This window comes from Serinus canaria, chromosome 3 (genome assembly GCF_022539315.1).
Source record: "Serinus canaria isolate serCan28SL12 chromosome 3, serCan2020, whole genome shotgun sequence".
NCBI classification, from domain to species: Eukaryota; Metazoa; Chordata; class Aves; order Passeriformes; family Fringillidae; genus Serinus; species Serinus canaria.
This window is the reverse complement of record NC_066316.1, coordinates 29379475-29398217: the sequence shown is the minus strand read 5'-3', so window position 1 is coordinate 29398217 and position 18743 is coordinate 29379475. Positions and strand designations below refer to the sequence as shown.

General features: G+C 43.6%; 1 protein-coding gene across 3 annotated transcripts in view; it reads left to right on the top strand.

Moving 5' to 3' along the window:
* DAAM2 (dishevelled associated activator of morphogenesis 2) overlaps nt 1-16294 on the top strand; it is a 205576-nt gene extending 189282 nt beyond the window's left edge. For all 3 annotated transcript variants that reach the window (XM_030235963.2, XM_018915542.3, XM_009091455.4), the window contains 3 exons: nt 268-399; nt 8641-8811; nt 10201-16294. In XM_030235963.2, the coding sequence (XP_030091823.1) occupies nt 268-399; nt 8641-8811; nt 10201-10416 (519 nt within the window). In that variant the 3' untranslated portion in view covers nt 10417-16294. The remainder of the gene's footprint in view (nt 1-267; nt 400-8640; nt 8812-10200) is intronic.
* The last annotated feature ends 2449 nt before the right edge of the window (nt 16295-18743 follow it).

Sequence of the window (18743 nt, the reverse complement as noted above, 5' to 3'; positions counted from 1 at the left end):
TTAGCATGTTGATGGCTTTCTTGGGAGTGGTTGTCATTTGAGGATAAGTGAAACTGTAACAAGGACCTTCCGTCATCCCACCTTGACCTCGCCTTTCTCACCTAAAAATTTCTGACTTAGTGAGAAGGTGGTTTCTAAGTTAGAGCTCTGGATGAAAGTGGGAGCAGAGCATGCTCTGCAGTGAGTGAAACAGATGGACTTTCTTGCTGCCTTACTCATCACTGAGGAATCTTTGACACTTGCCTGTCTCTATCTCTTCTCTTTCAGGAGCTGGATTATCAGAAGAGACGCATGCGAGAATCAGGGGACAGGTTTGTTCCCGTGATGAGCGATTTCATCACTGTGGCCAGTTTCAGCTTCTCAGAGTTAGAAGACCTTCTCAATGAGGCTAGAGACAAGGTAAGAATTCCTTTTGAAGTGATTAGAGTTTCATCAGCTCAGTCAAAAGCCTGAATTAAAATGGAAACAGTGATTCAAGGTGCTGGGACTGCCATGAAAACTTAATAGACACTGAAAATTGTTTATGCTGAAGTTTCTTATTTTTTCTAACGTGGTCTATATCCATTTAGAACATACTTTAGCATTAAAAGAAAGATCATGCTCTTACCCACTTCTTTCTAATCTTCTTTTTATTATTCTTGTGTGAATTATTCTTATTCATAGAATTGCAGTGGCAGTATCCTGCATAACAGGGTACCACACCTTGCCACAGTGTAGAAGGGAATGCCTTTAAAGCCATTGCTGAGAAAGGGGTCCTTTGTTAGTGATGGTGACTACACATCTTTTTACCTTGTCCTGCTGACTGCGTTCCACTTTGCTCATTCATCTGGGGACATCCGTACTTTTTCCTTTAAAAATGTACCTGGCAGTTTGATGTCCTGGTTTCAGCTGGGATAGGGTTAATTTTCTTCTAAGTGGCTGGTACAGTGCTACACCAGCTATGCTTGATCTTTTCCACTTCTCTGTGACTGGGTGTATTTCAGTACAAAGATAGAAATCCCAAACATATGTGGTTTGTCTGAAGTTTTTGGGTTCTTCTTATACACACAGAACCATGTGCTTGTTTATTCTTCAGGTGCTGCTGCAATCCTTTTGTCCTTTCAGTGTCTGCACCTCCATTACCAGACTGGTACACCTAAGGAGGTGCTTGTTCTTTGCTGATGACTGGAATCTGGCAGTAATCCCTCTTGTCTCTCAGCTGAATGAGGAAGAATTTATATGAAAAGATCATAAGCACATAAAAATGTTTAGAGAAGAGCAAGTTTTAAAGTAAATTATATGTAATGGCAAATCTGCCCTTGTTGGCTGGCATGTTAAAAGTGCTTGGCTATATGAAGCAAATGGATTATTTCTTTTGGATTGAATTGTTTCCACTCTGGTGTCAGTCCTTTTAGTGTTAAAGGACCTATTGCATTACTAATGAAAGCTATGCTGTTGGATCAGTAGGCCTTACATTTTGAAAATATAGGCTGAGTATCTTGACAGTAAGACTCCTCATTCATCCAGTTCCTCTGCAGTAATGTTATTTTGTGATTCAAAAACATTTTCTTACTGCAGAGATAAAGTTGGTAATAGTGACTTGCAGCTGCAAACACTGGAGCCACCAGCTGTCAGTGAGGGCTGCCCTGGCAAACACCAGTGGGGCAGTAGCTATTGCAACACTCAGAGGGCAAAGCTGGGCAGTCTGACACCACTAAAAACGTTCTGGGGAGAATAACATGACTAATTTTTTCATAGTATCATAGAATGGTTTGGATTGGAAGGGACCTTAAAGATCATCTAGTTCCAACCTCCTCCCCCCAGCCCTGGGCAGGGACACCTCCCACTAGGCTGGGTTGCTCAGAGCCCCTTTCAGCCTGGCCCTGAACACTTCCATTTTTATTGTTGTCATGTTTCTCGAGAAAATTCAAACTACTTCCAGTACAATAATGTTAACACCATACTGGCTTTCTAAGCACAAAAACGTACTTTACATTCTGTGACCCCCACTAAATTTACTGAGAAAAACTTGGTTTTCTCTGGGCTGGGGGCTTTTGTATCATGACTGGGTAAATTTTTCAATTTCATTATAGTTAGACACACATTTCTGGAAAGACATTCAGTCTGTCCATGGCTTAGACTGTGCACTTTTGGTTTGGTGTTAAAGATGGTGCTCCTTTCTTTTTGGCACACCAGGACAAAAACCCAATGCAGATTTTTATAAGTTCAGTTGGGGGTTAAAAACCAGCAAGTGGTACATGTCCAGCGCAGCAATGCAAGTTTCCTTGATCAGACACTTTCAGGAAAAATGCCATTCTTTTGCTTTAAAAATAACCAGAGAAACTCCCTGCAGACAGACCAGTATGTCTGGAAGTTGTTGTACGCTTTTTTAGACATAGCCAACATAAAGCACTCAACATAAAGAGATGTTTTATTTTAATGACTATAACATGCTTAGGAAACGTTACTCTACCTTCTCCTCACACACCCTTGCTATGTTTGAACACACACCATTCCAACTTTTGCTCAACCTATGGCTTTGGTTCTTCCACTGGCAAAAAGCTGCTTTTGGACTCCAGTAAGGGAACTGTCTGTCCTTACCAGTGTTGAGCTATTTCTCATGTTTGCTTCATATTATTTTGGCCCTCTCTTCTTCCTCTTTTTCCTCTCTTCTTTCTTAAAAAAGGAAAAAAAAAAAAAAAAGAAGAAAAAGCTGGAAATTTTCAACAAACCAGATGTGCTTTGCAAAGCTTATAACATCTTCCAACCTCAATGGGCTCTCTGTGCTTGTTGAATCACAAACTTTTTTCTTACCATGGAAACATAATGGAACTAGCCAATTAAAGGAAGAGAAGGACCAGGACATCTGATTATCCTGTTCTTTTTTTGATTTCTCAAAGAAAATTGAGCAAAAAAGGTAGTGGGGCAGGGAGGACTTTGAACAATATCCAAATGAGCCTAGGAAGAACTGGTCTGACTCACAGATTTATTAATAATAATGAAGCCCTAGTTTTAACAGCTGGAGTTGGATATCCTAAATTTAGATGTGGTAATTGATTACCATGAGTTAATCAGAGCCATGTTTCCTCAGCTGGGATTTAAAACAATATAACTTATCTTTTCAAACTGGGGAAGTTTTACATTTTTTAAAACTTTTTCAATATTAGCAAAAGTAATTTCTTTAGTGATGGAAACAATCCATTACCAAGGTGTGGTGCTGACCTTCTCAGCAGACAATTTTTCACAGTCCCATGCAGTACCTTTTTGGCTTTTTTGCTTGAACAGAACCATTCAAAGTCAGTGGCCACAGGGAGGAAGTGATATTTTAAATTTAAAGGGCCGGGTTGTCAGATGCAGGCATCCATGTTTGCAGAGGAAGCCTTGTAACTTATCTTCATGCAGTAAACAGATGGCTTGGTTAAGAACTGATTGAAAACTTAGACCAACTCTCTAAACAGGCTTTCTAGCACAGCTGTTTCTTGTTCCTTTTGTGTTTTTCTCACTTTCAATACCAGTTTATAAGGGAGTATATAGATTAGATCAAGGGATAATGTTTTCTGCCATTTCCCATAAACTGGAAGGTGGGGGCAGGAGAAAGTGAAACTCTACCCTGGAATCCTTCACCAATTTTTATGTGTTTGAACGGATGAAAAATTGATTTTTTTTTTTTAACATAAGAAAGAAGAGGTTGAATTTTATTCATGAAAATTTTTTTCTCTGTTTCCTGTGGGAAAGCAATGAAAATGCCCAAGCAGAGGAAGAGTAATCTTTTATGGTATGAATTTTATTTTTCTACTTGAAAAAGGTGACATTTGTCCTCTATTAATCTTTTCTATTTACTTAAATATTGACGGGTATGAACTTAGATCACTAGACCTCCTCAGAACTGTTCTGCTTTGTGCTTGGTTTATAACAAACCTGGTTTTAAGACACTTTGGATCTGGTTAGGAGTACAGAGTCTGCTTGGTCAGATATTGCCATTCCTGTGCTAAATGTCAAACTTAAGTCTCTCTATAGAGACACTGTGAAGACTATTGCCTGGGCAAGGTGGGTAGGAAAAGTGTCCATTTCCAGTCTTTCTGGTGATAGTTCCTCTCAAGCAAGGTATGATGGAGAAAGGAGTTCAGAATCTGCACATACATTTAATAAGCTTAGCAACTACAGTAACTGTTTTGAAGAACAGAAAGGCGGTGAAAGCCTGCTGAGTGAAAACCATTTGAGAAAATAGTCATAAATGGCAGAATGCTATGAAGCACAATGAAATGCTATAGTCCAAGTGCTAGTTATAGGCTGTGCACTTCAGCTATGCATTTTGGGTACTGGTGTTTTCTGTCAGCCCCTGGGGAAATGAATAAGGAATGTATCAGAACAGAGACTGAGAAAGATTAAGTATTCTACAAAAGGACACCACCAGCCATTTGGTAAATAAATCACACAGCTGTTGTACAGTAACTTAGAACTTCAGGTGGAGCAGTGCAGGTAGGCATCTTACATATGAGAAAAGTTTAAAGCACCTGTAACTCAATGTAACTGTTCAACTCCTGGAAGAATCCTTTAAGAGCATTTAGGCAGCTAGAAGAGCTAGGCCCAGCCCTGACTGAAATTGGCAGGCCTCTTTCCATTAACTGATCTGAATTTGTCCCATAAAGAGAAAAAACATTTATTTCACCTGCCTCAGTACTGAATTGGTGTCTTCCTAAGAGCACACTCAAGAGTACTTGTCTGAGGAATACAGTTCATGTTCCTCGGCTGCATGGTATAATTCAGTTGCGTATTGGCTCTTCCCACAACAGCAGACAGCATAGACAGCAGGAAATTTTTATCATGGCTGTTTTTCCTTCTCCTCATAGAGCCCCATTCCTGCCGTTTCCAGAGGTCTTCTGCCACTGTTTAACATTTCATTGGCAAGCTCAGCAGAGTTTGTGTGTGCTGCTGTCCCGCTTTCCCTCTCCTTGCTAAAATGGCTTTTTAAAATAAACAACTGTCTAAACGATTTGCTTTGGCAAGAGGATAAATTCAGTGGAAAGTTTGGCAGAGGAAGTAGAACTGGCACTGAGCTTGTGGACCTGTTATATCATGGAGCTTGGGGGCCCTTATGGTGCAGAAATGAATTTTTTAATGAAAAAAGATATACCACTCTGTATTACAGTGGAAAACCTGCTGAAACACAGTTTTCCATTTTGCTTTTGCCCATGTCATCTGTCCCCAAATGACTTCAGGAATAAGCGAGTTTCAGCCCTTGTTCCACAATATTAGAGCACATCACAAAATTCTGGGAAGCATTTTTCATGCATGAGGACTTAGCTACAGATTTCACAACTGTGCACAAGAGCTGGTGTTGTTTGGCAGGGAACCTGCCCATGGAACAATCAAGCAATCTGTACACAGTGACACAAATCCTGTGACAGAGAGCAAAAGAGAGGGCCGTGATCCAGAGCACCTTGGTCTGTGCCACTCTGCCTCTTAATGCCCTGAGTGAGGCATTGAGTGTGATTTTAGCCACTGTGGGCAGGTAGAAGCCTGTGCTTTGTGACAGCATTGTGGGGGCTCTCTGTGGCAGCACACTGCCCCTCATTCCAGCACCGGTGCCTTGGAAAAGCACATGTGGTCACAAAACTAGAATTGCAGAGAAGTAAAAGAAGTAATAAAGCCAGAGGGGTCTGTTGTAGTTTAAACAGTGAAAAGACAGCATGTGCCTCTTTACAATAGTGCATTACATTAGTGCAGTTGTTGTACAGATGTGAACAACTGCTTTTTGCCATTTGCTATATCAGATCAGTGGGGTGACACTTTCTGTTCTGTAACAATGCTCAGAAAGGAAGCATGAATTCCCAAGCCACATCATGGGCAGAGCTGGCAGCAAAAGCTGGATCTCCTGACTTGCCTTCCTGTGCTCAGTCAGCTTTTTTTCCAGAGAGGGTACAGAAAGAAGGAGAATGTTTATTTCAGTGAACTCCAGATTTTTCCTTTTGTAGTTATTTTAGGTCATCCAGCTCACAGAGTTTTTGCTTTTCGTCTTTCACTGCTTTACAGTAAGTGATTGTGACCTCCTAAGCCCTGTGTTACAGGGCACCAAAGACAGGCTGTTCTCAGCCTCCTTGCTGCTGCTTAGAGACTGCAACACCTTAGACTCATGAGTGTGTCTGGAAGGCTCCCAGACTGCTGAGACTTTCCAGCACAGCAACACTGTTCCTCCTCAGAGTGGCAGTGGGGAGGCAGTGGCAAAAGCCCCTCTTGTTAGTGTGACACGAGCTAGCTGGTCCTAGTAGTTGGGTGACAGGCCTTGTGCAGAGCATTTGCAGACAACACCACCCTCTAAAGGAGACTTCCATGTATGTAGGATCAAAGAGCCCCAGGCTTGGAGCCTCTGCCTTTTCAACCTCCAGCTTCCTTAAGTGGCTAGGAAACCCCTGTGGACATTCATGGATTCAACCAGCTCATTTCTGTGTGCCCTCTCACTCACTTTTGCTGAGCACAGGAGGAACACGGGATGGAGGAGTGCATTGCAAGGTGCAACTGCCCTCTCCTGTGTGCTGGCCCTGACTTCAGGCTTTGCAGCAGTTGGACAAGCCTTCCTTCTAGCTGGCAGCTCTAGTCACTGCTCTTAATTTGTGCTTTACTTTCAATTTTCACAGGAGTTACTGACAAATTAGGTGGGAAGAGATTCCAGGTAGTACATCCCCTGTGAGCAATGAGCTTCAGGTGCTCTGTGTGTTCAAGCAGTCATGCAATGTCTGTGCAGAAGTCTTTCTCTGGCACTTTTCTGCCTTCCTGGCTGATTGTCACACTGAAGCAAGCAAGATGAGAAAACAGAGCATATGGAGATGCTTTATCTCCTGTGGTATTTACAGCCTGTATGCTCTCTGCCAAAGAGCTGGTGCTGGTTCAGCATGGGTTACTGTAGATTGCTGCACTTCTCTAATATTCAAAAAAACTTATGTGTGTATTATATACAGATAAAATTACAGAGAGGAGTGGGGAGAGGGTGTAGGTGTGCATACTTGTGTGTATGTCTTCAGAGACTTCAGAGAAAAGAGTTATAAAGAGAAGTAATCTGTTGCTGTTTCTATGTAGTTTCCTTCAACTCCTGCCATGTTTGGTAGCTCAAAGCAATTTGCATTTCTTCCAACACTTTTTTTCCAAGATTCTTTGGGTTTCTTTGTTTGTTTCTGGCTGAGAACACAGCCTTTTTAAAGAAAGAAAAAAGAATCTATTGCTTCAAACTGCTTTGTGGGCCTGGCAGGGACAGCAGAGAAGGGGAGATGCTGAATCTCTCAGGCTATGCCAGAAGGAAGTTGCTTTCTTTGGAGATTTCTTCCCCCTGCAGTTGACTGGGAAACATTGTTTATGCTTTACCTGGTACAGGGCCAGAGGGGTTTATAAGACCTGCTTCCAAACTCATTTTGTGCTGGGATCAGAGCCTGAACTGTTCTTACTGTCTTTTCCATTCTGCAAGAGCACTCACATAAGGAAAGGGAAACTGGGCTGCATTAGTACGGGCTGAAAACATGCAGCAGAGAGCTTGAAGACAGTCCATAGCCTGGTTTGGTAATGTCGAGGTTTGTAAGGATGCTCTGCTGCTCTGTGGTTGTGTGCTAAAGTGCAAGCAGGGAATGCTAGGGAAGCTGTGCATCAGGGCACAAGACCTGTCAGGAGTGTGCTCCTGGGGCTGCCTGCTGCAGCACAGAGGAGTGTGAGGGAGGGTGGCTGGGCAATGGATGTGTGTCCTTACACAGCACTACTTACTGTACGTGTGTACGTGCTGCTGACAGACTATATGTGCTTGCATTTGAGTGCATTTTGGTGAGCAATGAGACACGCTTGGGAGTGTGAGAGTGCAAAGGAGAGAGTACAACTACTGCAGGACTGATGTCCAAGAGCCAGGGGTTGCTGTGAATTTACCATATCCCCATCAGGACTGCCCTGTGTCTGAAGTCCTGCCAGTTGGCTGCCTCCATATGTGTCCTGCAGCCTCAACATTTGCCTTTTAAAATAAAAACCACTTGTGATGTATTCACTCTCTTTTAAGTCTGCCTGGGAGCCCTGGCTGCTTTCCTTGCCCCTCTCTCATGCCTTGTCTGTCTATAGTCTCCTCTCTCCCGGGCAACACCCTGACTCAGAGGACTCCAGAGAGATGGATGACATGGCAGAAGGTTTCTGAGAGGACAGACTGTAGCTTTATTGCAAAAAACTTTTACCTCCAGGCATATAAAAAGTGGATTTGAAGGGAAGATGGAAGGGGAAAGTATGGACTAAAATGACTGGTTTCCCCAGCTAGCTCACTGTCTTCCATGCCCTGGCTGTCCTGCAGCTGCAGCCAAGATGTGGCCACAGTGTCATCCTCTGAAATTACTCTGTTGCCCTCAGGAACTAAAGATCACTTTTTGTATCAGTGGACAGTTGGTGCTCTCCAGCACTATTGCTCTCCAGCACTATTACTGCATGTTGCCCAAAGGATATCCAGGAGAGCAGACTCTTCAGGGATGGAAGCACCTGCCTTAAGAAAAAGCACTTCTGTTGCTGGGGGTAGTTTCTACTCTTGCCACATGAATGCTCAGAGGGTATTGAATTACATGGTGTGGTTACTCATAAGCTATCCTTGCTGTCTTCACCAAACTGCCTCCCTAATTATGGCTCTTGTGTTTTCTGCCCCCTTGACAGTATGCCAAGGCACTGAAGCATTTTGGAGAGACTGAGGGCAAGATGCAGCCAGATGAATTTTTTGGCATCTTCGACACTTTCTTACAGTCATTTGCAGAGGCCAAGCAAGATCTGGAGAATATGAGGAAGAAAAAGGAAGAGGAGGAGCGCAGGGCACGCATGGAGGCCATGGTGAGGATCTGGGCACAGGAAGATGTTTCCTTCCCTCACTTTTTCATGCCTTGAGAGAAATTCCAATGCTCACATCCTGTCACTGTTTGATGTTCTTCTCCCTGACACCTCTCTCTGGAATCGTTCTGTTCCTATATATGACATTTTCCCTGCTGTTTTGTCATATCTCGAGGATGTACTCTTTGACTTCCAAATTACCTCCTTTTGGATTCAGATACCAAATCTAGCCCAGGCATTTTTGCAGTCTGGCATGGGGTGGTGGCAACCTCATCTTCGCAGGATGAGGTTGCCACCACCCCATGCCAGACTATCCTGCTTTTAGGCAGCAAGCAAAGAAGCCAGATTTCCTTCAGTCCTGCCAAGCTGGTCAGCTTCCAGTCAGACTCCATCATCATCTGCTGTGTGCCTGTCATTTGACAGTGCACAGTGACACAGCAAATGCCCTGGCACCTGCTGCAGCCCACCCCGGCAGTATTTGTCTCTGGCCAGCCTTAATGCCTTCACTACTGGGGCCGTGTCTGGCCTTGACGTGGCAGCAGAGCTTTCTGTGGGTTTTGCTGCTGGGAGACAGACGTGTGTGTCCCCAGGGGTTCGTGTGAACCAGCCTCCCCCTCTAACCCCAGCCTCTGTGCTGCCTGAGAACTCGCAGTCCCTTGCCTCCTTCCCCGCTGCTGACGCCTCAGCCCTTGCTGCTGCCATGGGCCCAGGCCGCGCTGCGGGGAGTTGCTGCTTTAAATGTTTGCTGAGCCAAAAGCCGTGGGTTTTGCCTTTCAGAAGAGGAGAGAGGTAAAACACCGGGATTCCAGCAGCGTTACTGTTAGACACAGGGATAAAATGCCAGGACAGGCTCAAGTTTCCTCTCAGCCAGCCTGGAAAGTTCAGGGCCCACTGATAAAGCACTGTAGGCCTAAAATGCCATGAGGGAGGCCTTACAGAAAGAGTCTTCCTGCAATGTGGGGCTGGCATTTGCAGAGTGAGAGACCTGCTTCCTGATAGCCACCACCATCCCTTGCCAGTTCTACTGATTCTGGAGCTGAGCAGTGGTAAGAGAGAGCTGAGCTGGCACTATCCTGCTGTAAAATTAGTGCAAAGCAGCAGCAGCAGCATGGAGAGATCCCGTGTGTCCTGTTGCTGCAGGCCGATTGTGCTTTGTGAGGCAGACGTGTGCTGCTTCTCATTCCTCATTTCTCCTGCTTTCTTCTCGCCTGTGTAGAAGAGAAACCCAGCATGGGCTTGTTGCTCTTGGCACAGGTGATGGCCTTGTGAATAAGCTCCTACTCTTTTTTCCCCCTAATCTGTGCTGATGCATTTTAGCTACTTCTTGGCAGTGTACCCAGTGATCTGGCATCTTTGTTAGCTAATCCTAAAACTCTGTGTCCTTCTCCACAGCTAAAAGAACAGAGGGAGAAGGAGAGGCGACAAAAGAAGGCAAAAGCTGGAAGCATCTCTGAAGAGAGTGGGGAGTTTGATGACTTGGTGTCAGCATTAAGGTCGGGTGAAGTCTTTGACAAAGACTTATCCAAGCTCAAGCGTAACCGCAAACGTTCGGGGAACCAAGGCTTGGAGACAAGCCGTGAGCGGGTGGTGACAAAGCTAAATTATTAACTACAAGAAGAAGAGAAATAATCAACCAAAAGAAGGTGTTGAAAAAGTGCAAAACAAGGAAGATGAATGTGTGTGATGGCGCCTGGCTACAGCTGCTCCAAAGGCTTCGGTCTGTAGCTAGAGACGTTACCTTTCCATGATCAGCTTTCCTCTCACCCTTCTTCTGTGCTCCTAATTTGAACCATTATAAAAGTGCCTCTGTGGATTCAGCAGGGCCTGTGGGCCATGCAGAGCTGACAGATTTACTTCTGGGAGTGTGTTGTGTCAGCAAAGGCCTCATGGTGATGACAGAAAGTACTTGGGCCTTGCAGACAGCCTCACAGCTGGAACGAGATAATTGTGTGCCAAAGTAAAAACTAGTCATAATCTCCATCTTGCTGATAACATGGAAGACTAATTTCTGACCAACTCTGTAAACTACCACTTCTTCAGGATCTAGAATGGCCTTCAGGGGTTTTTGGGATGTGGTTCTCAAGTTTCCAATTCCCTTCTAGAACTGGATTTTATAAGCCATTGATTAGCACCTGAAAAATGCGTTTAAACTCATGTCCTGTATAGTATTTTTGTGTGGCCTACACTGTCCAAAGCAAGTGAAGCTTAGAAAGAAGTCTTCAGTGTCTGTAACAAAATGAAAATCAAGAATCAGGATCAACGTACAATAATTTGCAAAAGTCTTTTGGATTCTAGGAGTTTTCTGGAATTTCTTGGTGGTTGAGTTTCAAGGCTATGAAATGCATCTTCTTGGAAAGAAACTCTGGCTTTCCTTTAGAAAACTAAGCCACTGCCAGGTTGGGATTACAAGGAGATGACCATAGAGTCTGTTGTCATTGCTGGAGGCTGGCAGAGAATCAGTGGAAAATTTCTTATCTGTTGATGCAAGATTGGAAATTGGGAGCTCCCTAGTATCATCCACAGCTCTCCAGTAGCAAACAGTGAACGGGTTCACTGCCTGCCAGAAGTGAGATTTCTTTTCCACTTGATGCCAGCTGTGATTGCTGTTGGCATGAACTGGTCTTCCTGTCTAACAGCCTGACCTCCACTGCACACACCCCACTCCTGCTGAGGGGAACCACGTCACTCAGAAAGGCGTGAATGGTGTCAAAGGAGAGCCTTGGAGCACACTGAGTTTTTCATTTCGAAGAAATCACTCGGGATGAACCAAGGGAGAGCCTCATAAGTAAAACTGAGAGTGTTTTGAGGAGGACACAGAACTGTGTAAGCCAATCAGGCTTTGGAGTTGAGTTAATTCAGAAGAAACAAATAAATTTGTAGTTAAGTTACATGAATTAAATATATAAAAAGAAAAGGAAAGAACGGAAGATGAGGCTTGAATTCTGTGTGTCTTCATGGTTCTAGGAAAGGGATTGGATTGTGTGGGCTGTCATGGCCCTTTTTTTTTTTTTACCTTTTTCTTTCAAACTTGTCTTCTTTTTTTATTATCTTCCCTGGAGAAGGAAAAGAGGAAATGAAAGAATGGTGATGGATTCTTCCCCCTAGACAGGAAGAAAAGAGAGAACATTTGAGAAGAGGGACCCACCATCTACAAATTGCTGCATTAGTCGATAGCACAAAATGTCAAGGAATCCCAGGGAAGTTTAATCATTTGGTTTGATTTTTCTCTGAATGTCACTTAACCTCAGGCTCTGCACTGAGTCTGCAGAACAGAACTTCCTCTGCAATGCACACTGCCTGATCAGTATTACACACTACAATGTTGGAGAAGCAAACTGTGGTGGTTTTCTGAACACTTTGAGAGTTAAATAATTATGTAAACTATTAAAAGCAAAAAAGAGAATTGAGAGAAGAGAAGCAAAAAAGTCAGAATTGTTAAACTCTGATGTTTCATTGTTTACTGGATTTTGAGTCTCCCGCCCCAAAATTTCCCTATTTAGGACATTCCAGACTGCCGCGCCTCTGTATAATACTCATCGTAAAGAGCTGGTATCTTACAAGAGCTGGGTGCATTCTCCTCCCTTACTATCCCACTCCCCTTCTGGGATTAGCTATTAACAGCAATGCCTATTGCAGTGGACACAAGCACCTTGTAGAAGAAAGACTATTTCATAAGGGTTTTTGAAAGTTTAAGAAAAAAAATCTCACTTTTTTAAGCATTTTTATTTTAAATTACAAATGGATTTTTAGAAATGTCTCTTGTAAATTATATTAACAAGCTCCTTGCTGCTCCCTGAAGTAGACTTGCTATATATCCCAGCCCTTTTGTTCGTCTTGTTTTAAAGCATGCCATGTAACCTATGCCATGTAAGCCATATGAGAGGTGGTAATATGTGCCAAATTGGTATACAGTTGACTTTAGATTTGAATAATCCCTGAATTCCAAAGATTATGCTTTTAGGCATTAGAACATTGTAGGGTTTTTTCCTCCCTCTTTGTTCTCCCTGGGTTTAGGACTCACCCAGAACTTCACGTGTAGTGCCAAGGTCAGTCCTAGTCCAAGATGATGTGCAAGTACAGCTGCTTGCTTGCTCCCCAGGTACTTGTTTGATAAGGCAGACTGTCAGCGTGGCAGCTGCCAGAGAAGAAACACCTCAGGGCAAACCCTTTGACTATAAATACAGCATTTTCCCTGCCCCGGTATTTGTCAAACCAGGTTTGTGCTGTGCTTTCTGAAACTGAAGTCACTTTGCCAGGCACAAATGTAGCAAAAGCAGAGATAGTGACAAATCCTCTGTCCCTTTGTGTACACAGTTCAGCCCTGATTTAAAGAGGTCCTATATAATGGTACGCAACAACACTCCAGCCACACTGAGAGTCAAAGAAAGCTGCTATAGTTTTGCCACATTTTAACTCATACATTAATAATGAGAGATTGTGCAACTCTTGTAAATCAGCTGTGGGGCCTTTAAGGGGATGGACAGAAAGCTCAGAGTCATGCCCTGTTTCAGTGCAGCTCAACTTTCTCAGCACTCCAGTGCCCCAGGCTCCCTGTTTTAAACGAGCAATGGTGGCCAAAAGCTTCGTTCAGTGTGCTGGACAGTCCCCCAGGCTCTTGACTCCATGGTGAAAGTTCATAAAAAAGGTTTTGGAAAAGTTCAGTTTCACACTGAGGCAAGCAGTGTTTTCATACAAGTGGTGACAAGCAGAGAGGACCATTAAATTATCTACTGTATGAGATGAGGTTACCCACACAGAAGATAAGGAAAAAATTTGCTCTGCTGTAGGGCCTGGCATCAGATTCTTGCTGAAGCCAAGTTTGTCCATGTTTCTCATCTCTTGGGTTCTATGAGTGCATATAATGCTCTCTTCTTCAGCAGTTATAGCTGAGTTGCCAGGTGCTGAAGAAGAAAGGAAAATCTTATTTCTAAGTAGGTTTAGGAAGCAGTCCGAGGTCTAACATCACTGGAAAAGAGCTAGGATCTGCTGTTGTCCTTGCACCTGTGCATAGAACCAGCATTTTAAGAGAAGTCACTCTTTGAAATAAGTGGAGAAAAAGGAGATGTGAGAAAAAAAGGCATAATTGTGGGATTGTTCTGCTTCCTGCAGAAATACAGTAATTACTGACTTTATGATGAAGTTCCTCACACCTAGAAGAGGTACTTCCTAACTCTCCAGAATTTGTCCCTTGAGGTCTAGTGATCACTCACCTTTTTGTCTCTGCATTGTTGCATGAGGATGAACCCAGTAAAGACTGAAGAAGACTCCCTCCCCCTTCTGCTTGCTTTGAACTGAGTCACTTTTCTCAGTCTACTGTGTCTCTAGAAATGCTACAAGGTAAAGTGACTTCAAAGAGCAAGACCTTTCCATGCTCTGTAGCACAGCCATTGTCCAGGCACCAGTTCCCTATGAGAGCAGAAGTAGGACTAGTGTTCAGGGCCGAGAGACTTCCTCACTAGGGAAAAAACCTGGATGTCCTTCAGAAGCCTTTCTGTAATGTGTTCACAATGTCTGAGGAAGGGAAAGGAATTACAAAGGATCCTGGTGGGAGACTGTGGGGCAGGTGTTTCCATAATGATCAGCCCCACTGGCTAAATCTTTCCTTTTCTTTAGGAAAGATCACACTTTGAGTTGGATTGCACGGGAGAAGCTTGTGTCAGGAGTTTCTGTGAGGGGAAATGAGATCCGTTGTACAGTAGATGATGTACATGATATATGCAGTTTTGTTTCTAGGTTGGTTGTTTTGGGTTTTGTTTGTCTGTTTGTTTGGGGGGTAAATGATTAAAAAAAAAAAAAGATTTTAGGAATCTCTAAGGGGAACCTGTAAATCTGACACCTCTATTTATTTTGCCTTATTTTAGTTTGCTATGTTTGTATGTATGTATACACTGCATTACAGCAAAGACTATTGAGACCGTGCCAGGGCATTACACCAGCTGGAGAGCTGGCTTGGCTCCTGTGCCAGCTGAGGCAGGCCAGGGGATGCAGGTGAGCAGTCTTGCTGTAGGAAGGGAGGGAGGAAAAAAAACCTTTTGGCTTTTGTCATAATTACTCTGCCCCTGGTGATCCTGGTTCTGGGAAAGCTCTTATTTTAAAGCTTGTGGTGATGTGATGGAGGCTGGTTATTTTAGAACACTTTCTACAAAAGATGTTTGTTTTTTATCATACGTCATGATGAGAAGATTGAAAACAGTTAAGGTGCATAGTTGCATCCCCAAACTTCACCCTTCCACACAAATGTGGTCCATAATTCCAGAGAAGCTTGGCTAGATGACCAGAAGTGGTTCATGCTCTGTAACTTCTCACCAGATTGAACACACTAGTGAGAAAAACTGGGACAGTTCTCCTTCCTCTGAGTTAATATTCCTCCCTATCTTCAAGGCCAAAGAATGATTTCATCTACTTTACCTCTTTCCTCCTCCAGCCCACCTCCCCAGGTTACCTCAGGTAAGCAAAATCTTTCTACTGATTGGTTTGTAACCCATGGAGTCTCTGGCAATCAGAAGATGTTTGGCCATGGCTCATTGGCTTCTGTGCTTGACACAGGAGATTTCTGATTGCCTGCCATGCAAAGAGATAGTCTCCATTGACCACCCTTGTTTTTCTTATAAAGGTAGAAGGGGCCAACCTGGATAGCACAATTTGGCCAACTGAAAATATAGAATTTATATCTTTATTTACATAATGCATTAAAAAAACTTTCTACTAATCTAAGTAATAGTTATGATGACCAGTATTCTCTGAAGCTGGCCAGATTTGCTCACTGTGCCTGCTGAGAAGGATGCCAGTCTAGTGTGGTGGTTTGGAAACTCATTTAATAAAAGTTTGGGTGGTTCCAAACTGGAGTCTTCTGTTATGGGTAGTAATGTAGAATTGATCCACAGTAACCAGTTTATGTTGCTCTGGTTTTACATCAGCATAATTAAAAGTAGGATCTGGACTAGAACTCTCCATTGGATAGTTTTGTAAGAAAGTAAGATGTTCTACCACAGCTCATGTAGGGCATGGTCCTTTTAGCCTCCCCCATTAGGAGCTCTGAGCCAAGTGATCTAGAAAAGCCTCTCTGACAAGCCATTTGTCCCTTTCCTGCTTGCCTTCAAACAGGCTCTTTAAAGCTCTTTGCAGTTTTTAGAATTGTGAGGGAATGTTCGGTACCTGAGCCGCTCTGTGCTCAATGCCTCCCTTCCAAGTCATCCCCATCTGCAGCCACTCTGCTCCCCTGCAATCCTGCTCAGCTTGAAACTTGCAGGTCACTTTGGGAGGTGGCCCTGCCTGCCAAGCTAGAGAGTACAGTGCTGCTTACTGAAGTGGGAGGTTGTGTGCTGCTGTAATGCCTTGGCCTATCCTCATTTCTTAGTCAGTTTAAGACTATAGGTGAATTAAATGTACAAATCCTGTAGTGTCCTTTTTATCTGTATCTTTTTATAAGAATATACTGTAATACTAAAAAACAAAAGCAAAAAAAATTAAAGATATATTGCCCCCACTGAGTGTCCGTACATTTCTTGGTAGTTTCATTTTCTGTGCATTTTGCCACAAAGTCTGATAGCGAGTCAGGGGCTGGGTGCAGTTTTTTGTTAAACTCTGGGTTTTTGGTCAAGAGTGTGCAGCTCTTTAGGTGACACTGTCACTGCAGAGCTGGTGAGAAACTCCACAGGTTGTTCTGGAGAACAAGCCACACCATGGAACACAAGCACATTCTCCCCACGCTGTGCAATGGTGAAGAGCTGATTACAGAGCCAGCAGGTTACCATATCCAAGGGTCCCCTTAAAAAGCTCTCACTCATTCCTCTTTCAGAAGTACGTATGGTACACAGGAGTTCACTTAAAGAAAAAGAAGAAAGTAAGACAGTCCTGATATCTAGGAGTTCATAATCCATGGCTGGACATTCCAAACGAGGAAGGGGGCGCAGGGCAGCAGCACTGGACCCTGAGCTCACTTATGTAACTGAGCAACATCCCAACAATAGGAGTGTCAACTCAGAGGAGGAGTGGGCAGGAGAGTGTTGCTGCCAAGGAAGGAGTTAAATAAGGCCAGCTGAAAAGAAAGCAGGAAAGCCAACATCAGCAGTGAAAGCTTCAAAAAAGCAGGGTGGGGAGTCTAGAGAGAAGTTAGACACAGAACAGCCAGGTGAGCAAGATGCACACAAGGGTTAGGGCTAATTTGTGGCTGCATTGAAGGGTGTGCTGAGGAATTCCTTGGAGTTCAGGGACAGAACCTTGTCCTCATCATAGAGGCAACATGTGAAACAGCTCTTTCATTCATTTCACACAGATCTCCACATTTCTGTTAATGGAAAGAGCACGCTGACAAAATTATCCTTAAGCCACAGCATTTAATTCTTATCTTCAACCCATCAAAGGGCAATGCTTTAACCTTGAGCTCCTGAGATCATACCTAACTTCCAGCGGGAGCCTTGCTGGCTATGCAGCACATTCCTGCAGCACTGAAGTTCTCACAGACCCCAGACAAAGCCCCAGCCATTGGCTCTGGCTCTCAGGTGGGAAGAACTGTGGAAATCAGCAAAAGCAATCAGGGTGTAATTGCTTGCACAGGCTGAGGATCAACAAGCAGCAAATGGGAGTCTGAGTGCTTTGTGGGAAGGTAGTTGGCTTTTAGTCATTAGAAAGGCTTTCAGTTTCTCTGATCTATTTGCCTCATGCTTTGCTAAAATTCTGACTTTTAGGTTCTTGTTGTACAAATGCAAGGGCAGAGGCAAAGGGATGTTTCTGAAATATCTGCATCACATGAGTGGTAGAGGCATGATGAAAATGCAGGGGCCTCCCTGAGTTCTCTACCTTTGGCAGCTGGGGTTTGGTAGAGGAAGTCAAACCATTGCTTTTCCTTTTATTAGAGGTGAAACCCAGTGGCATTTGAATTATTTGCATTGAAGGCAGAGATCCTGCCTGGATTGGAAGAAGACTTTTCTTTAATATTTTCTTTGGGGTTGGAGCACACAGTGAGGACCTGGTGTTCTGGCCTGCAGCATGGGTCCATCACAGAAGCCTCCTTTCGTCTTCCTGGTTGATACCTTTCCCATGATTGTGGATTTCACTGTCCTTGTCATCGCTGTACTAAGCCAGGTAAGTGCTTAGTGACTTTTTCTCAGCAAATCTAGGGCTGGAGTTTAGCTGCCCTGAATGACTGGGAGTGAAGAGGAGTGTAAAGGGAACTCTCTGCTCTTGCTGGGAAGGGTTGAGTCTATCATTTATCAGTTTTCTTTTTCTTTAACTTTTGGCTTCTGCTTAAATAAAGGCGACTTTTATCTCTGCCATAGTGGACATGGAGCTTTCTGGGAGAAATCTGCTTGGCCCTGGATTTGTACCTCTAGGAAATAAAATAATTAAAGTTTGGGAGTTTTTCCCCCTCTCAAAGCCCAGAAGTTTTGGTTTTCAACATGGTTGTGATAGAGTTTGTTTGATGTTCCTGTAGTTAATGGGCTTCTTGCTGTTTTCTCTGAGGCATAGTTGCTATTTATCTCTACTTTGTTTAGGCTCACCGGGAGGTAAGGTCCTTTTTCCCCTTTTTGTCTATACCCCCCTTCTTCTGTTTTTTCATCTCTTATGCCTTTTTTGCCATTTTCCCCCTAATTTTCCCCATGCCAGACTCAGCAGTGAGGTGGAGGCTTGCTTTGAGTGAGCTGCTGCATTTTTGCTACCATGTGACAGCATTGAACTCCAGGGGTCCAGATGAGTCTGAAATGCTGTGAATAGGTTAACATGGGAATCCAGGAATTGTTCTTTGCCCACCTTGTTTTAGATGTGGGTCACGATTGTGTTGAGCCAATTTCTTGAGTGCTCACGGAAGGAAAACACATCTCTAATTGCATTAATTTAAAAAAATAATCAGGAAATGGTAGGGGGAAGATTAGCTCAGTTGATCAGAGTATGGTGCTGAAAACACTCAGATTGTTGGTTCAACCCCTGTATGGGCC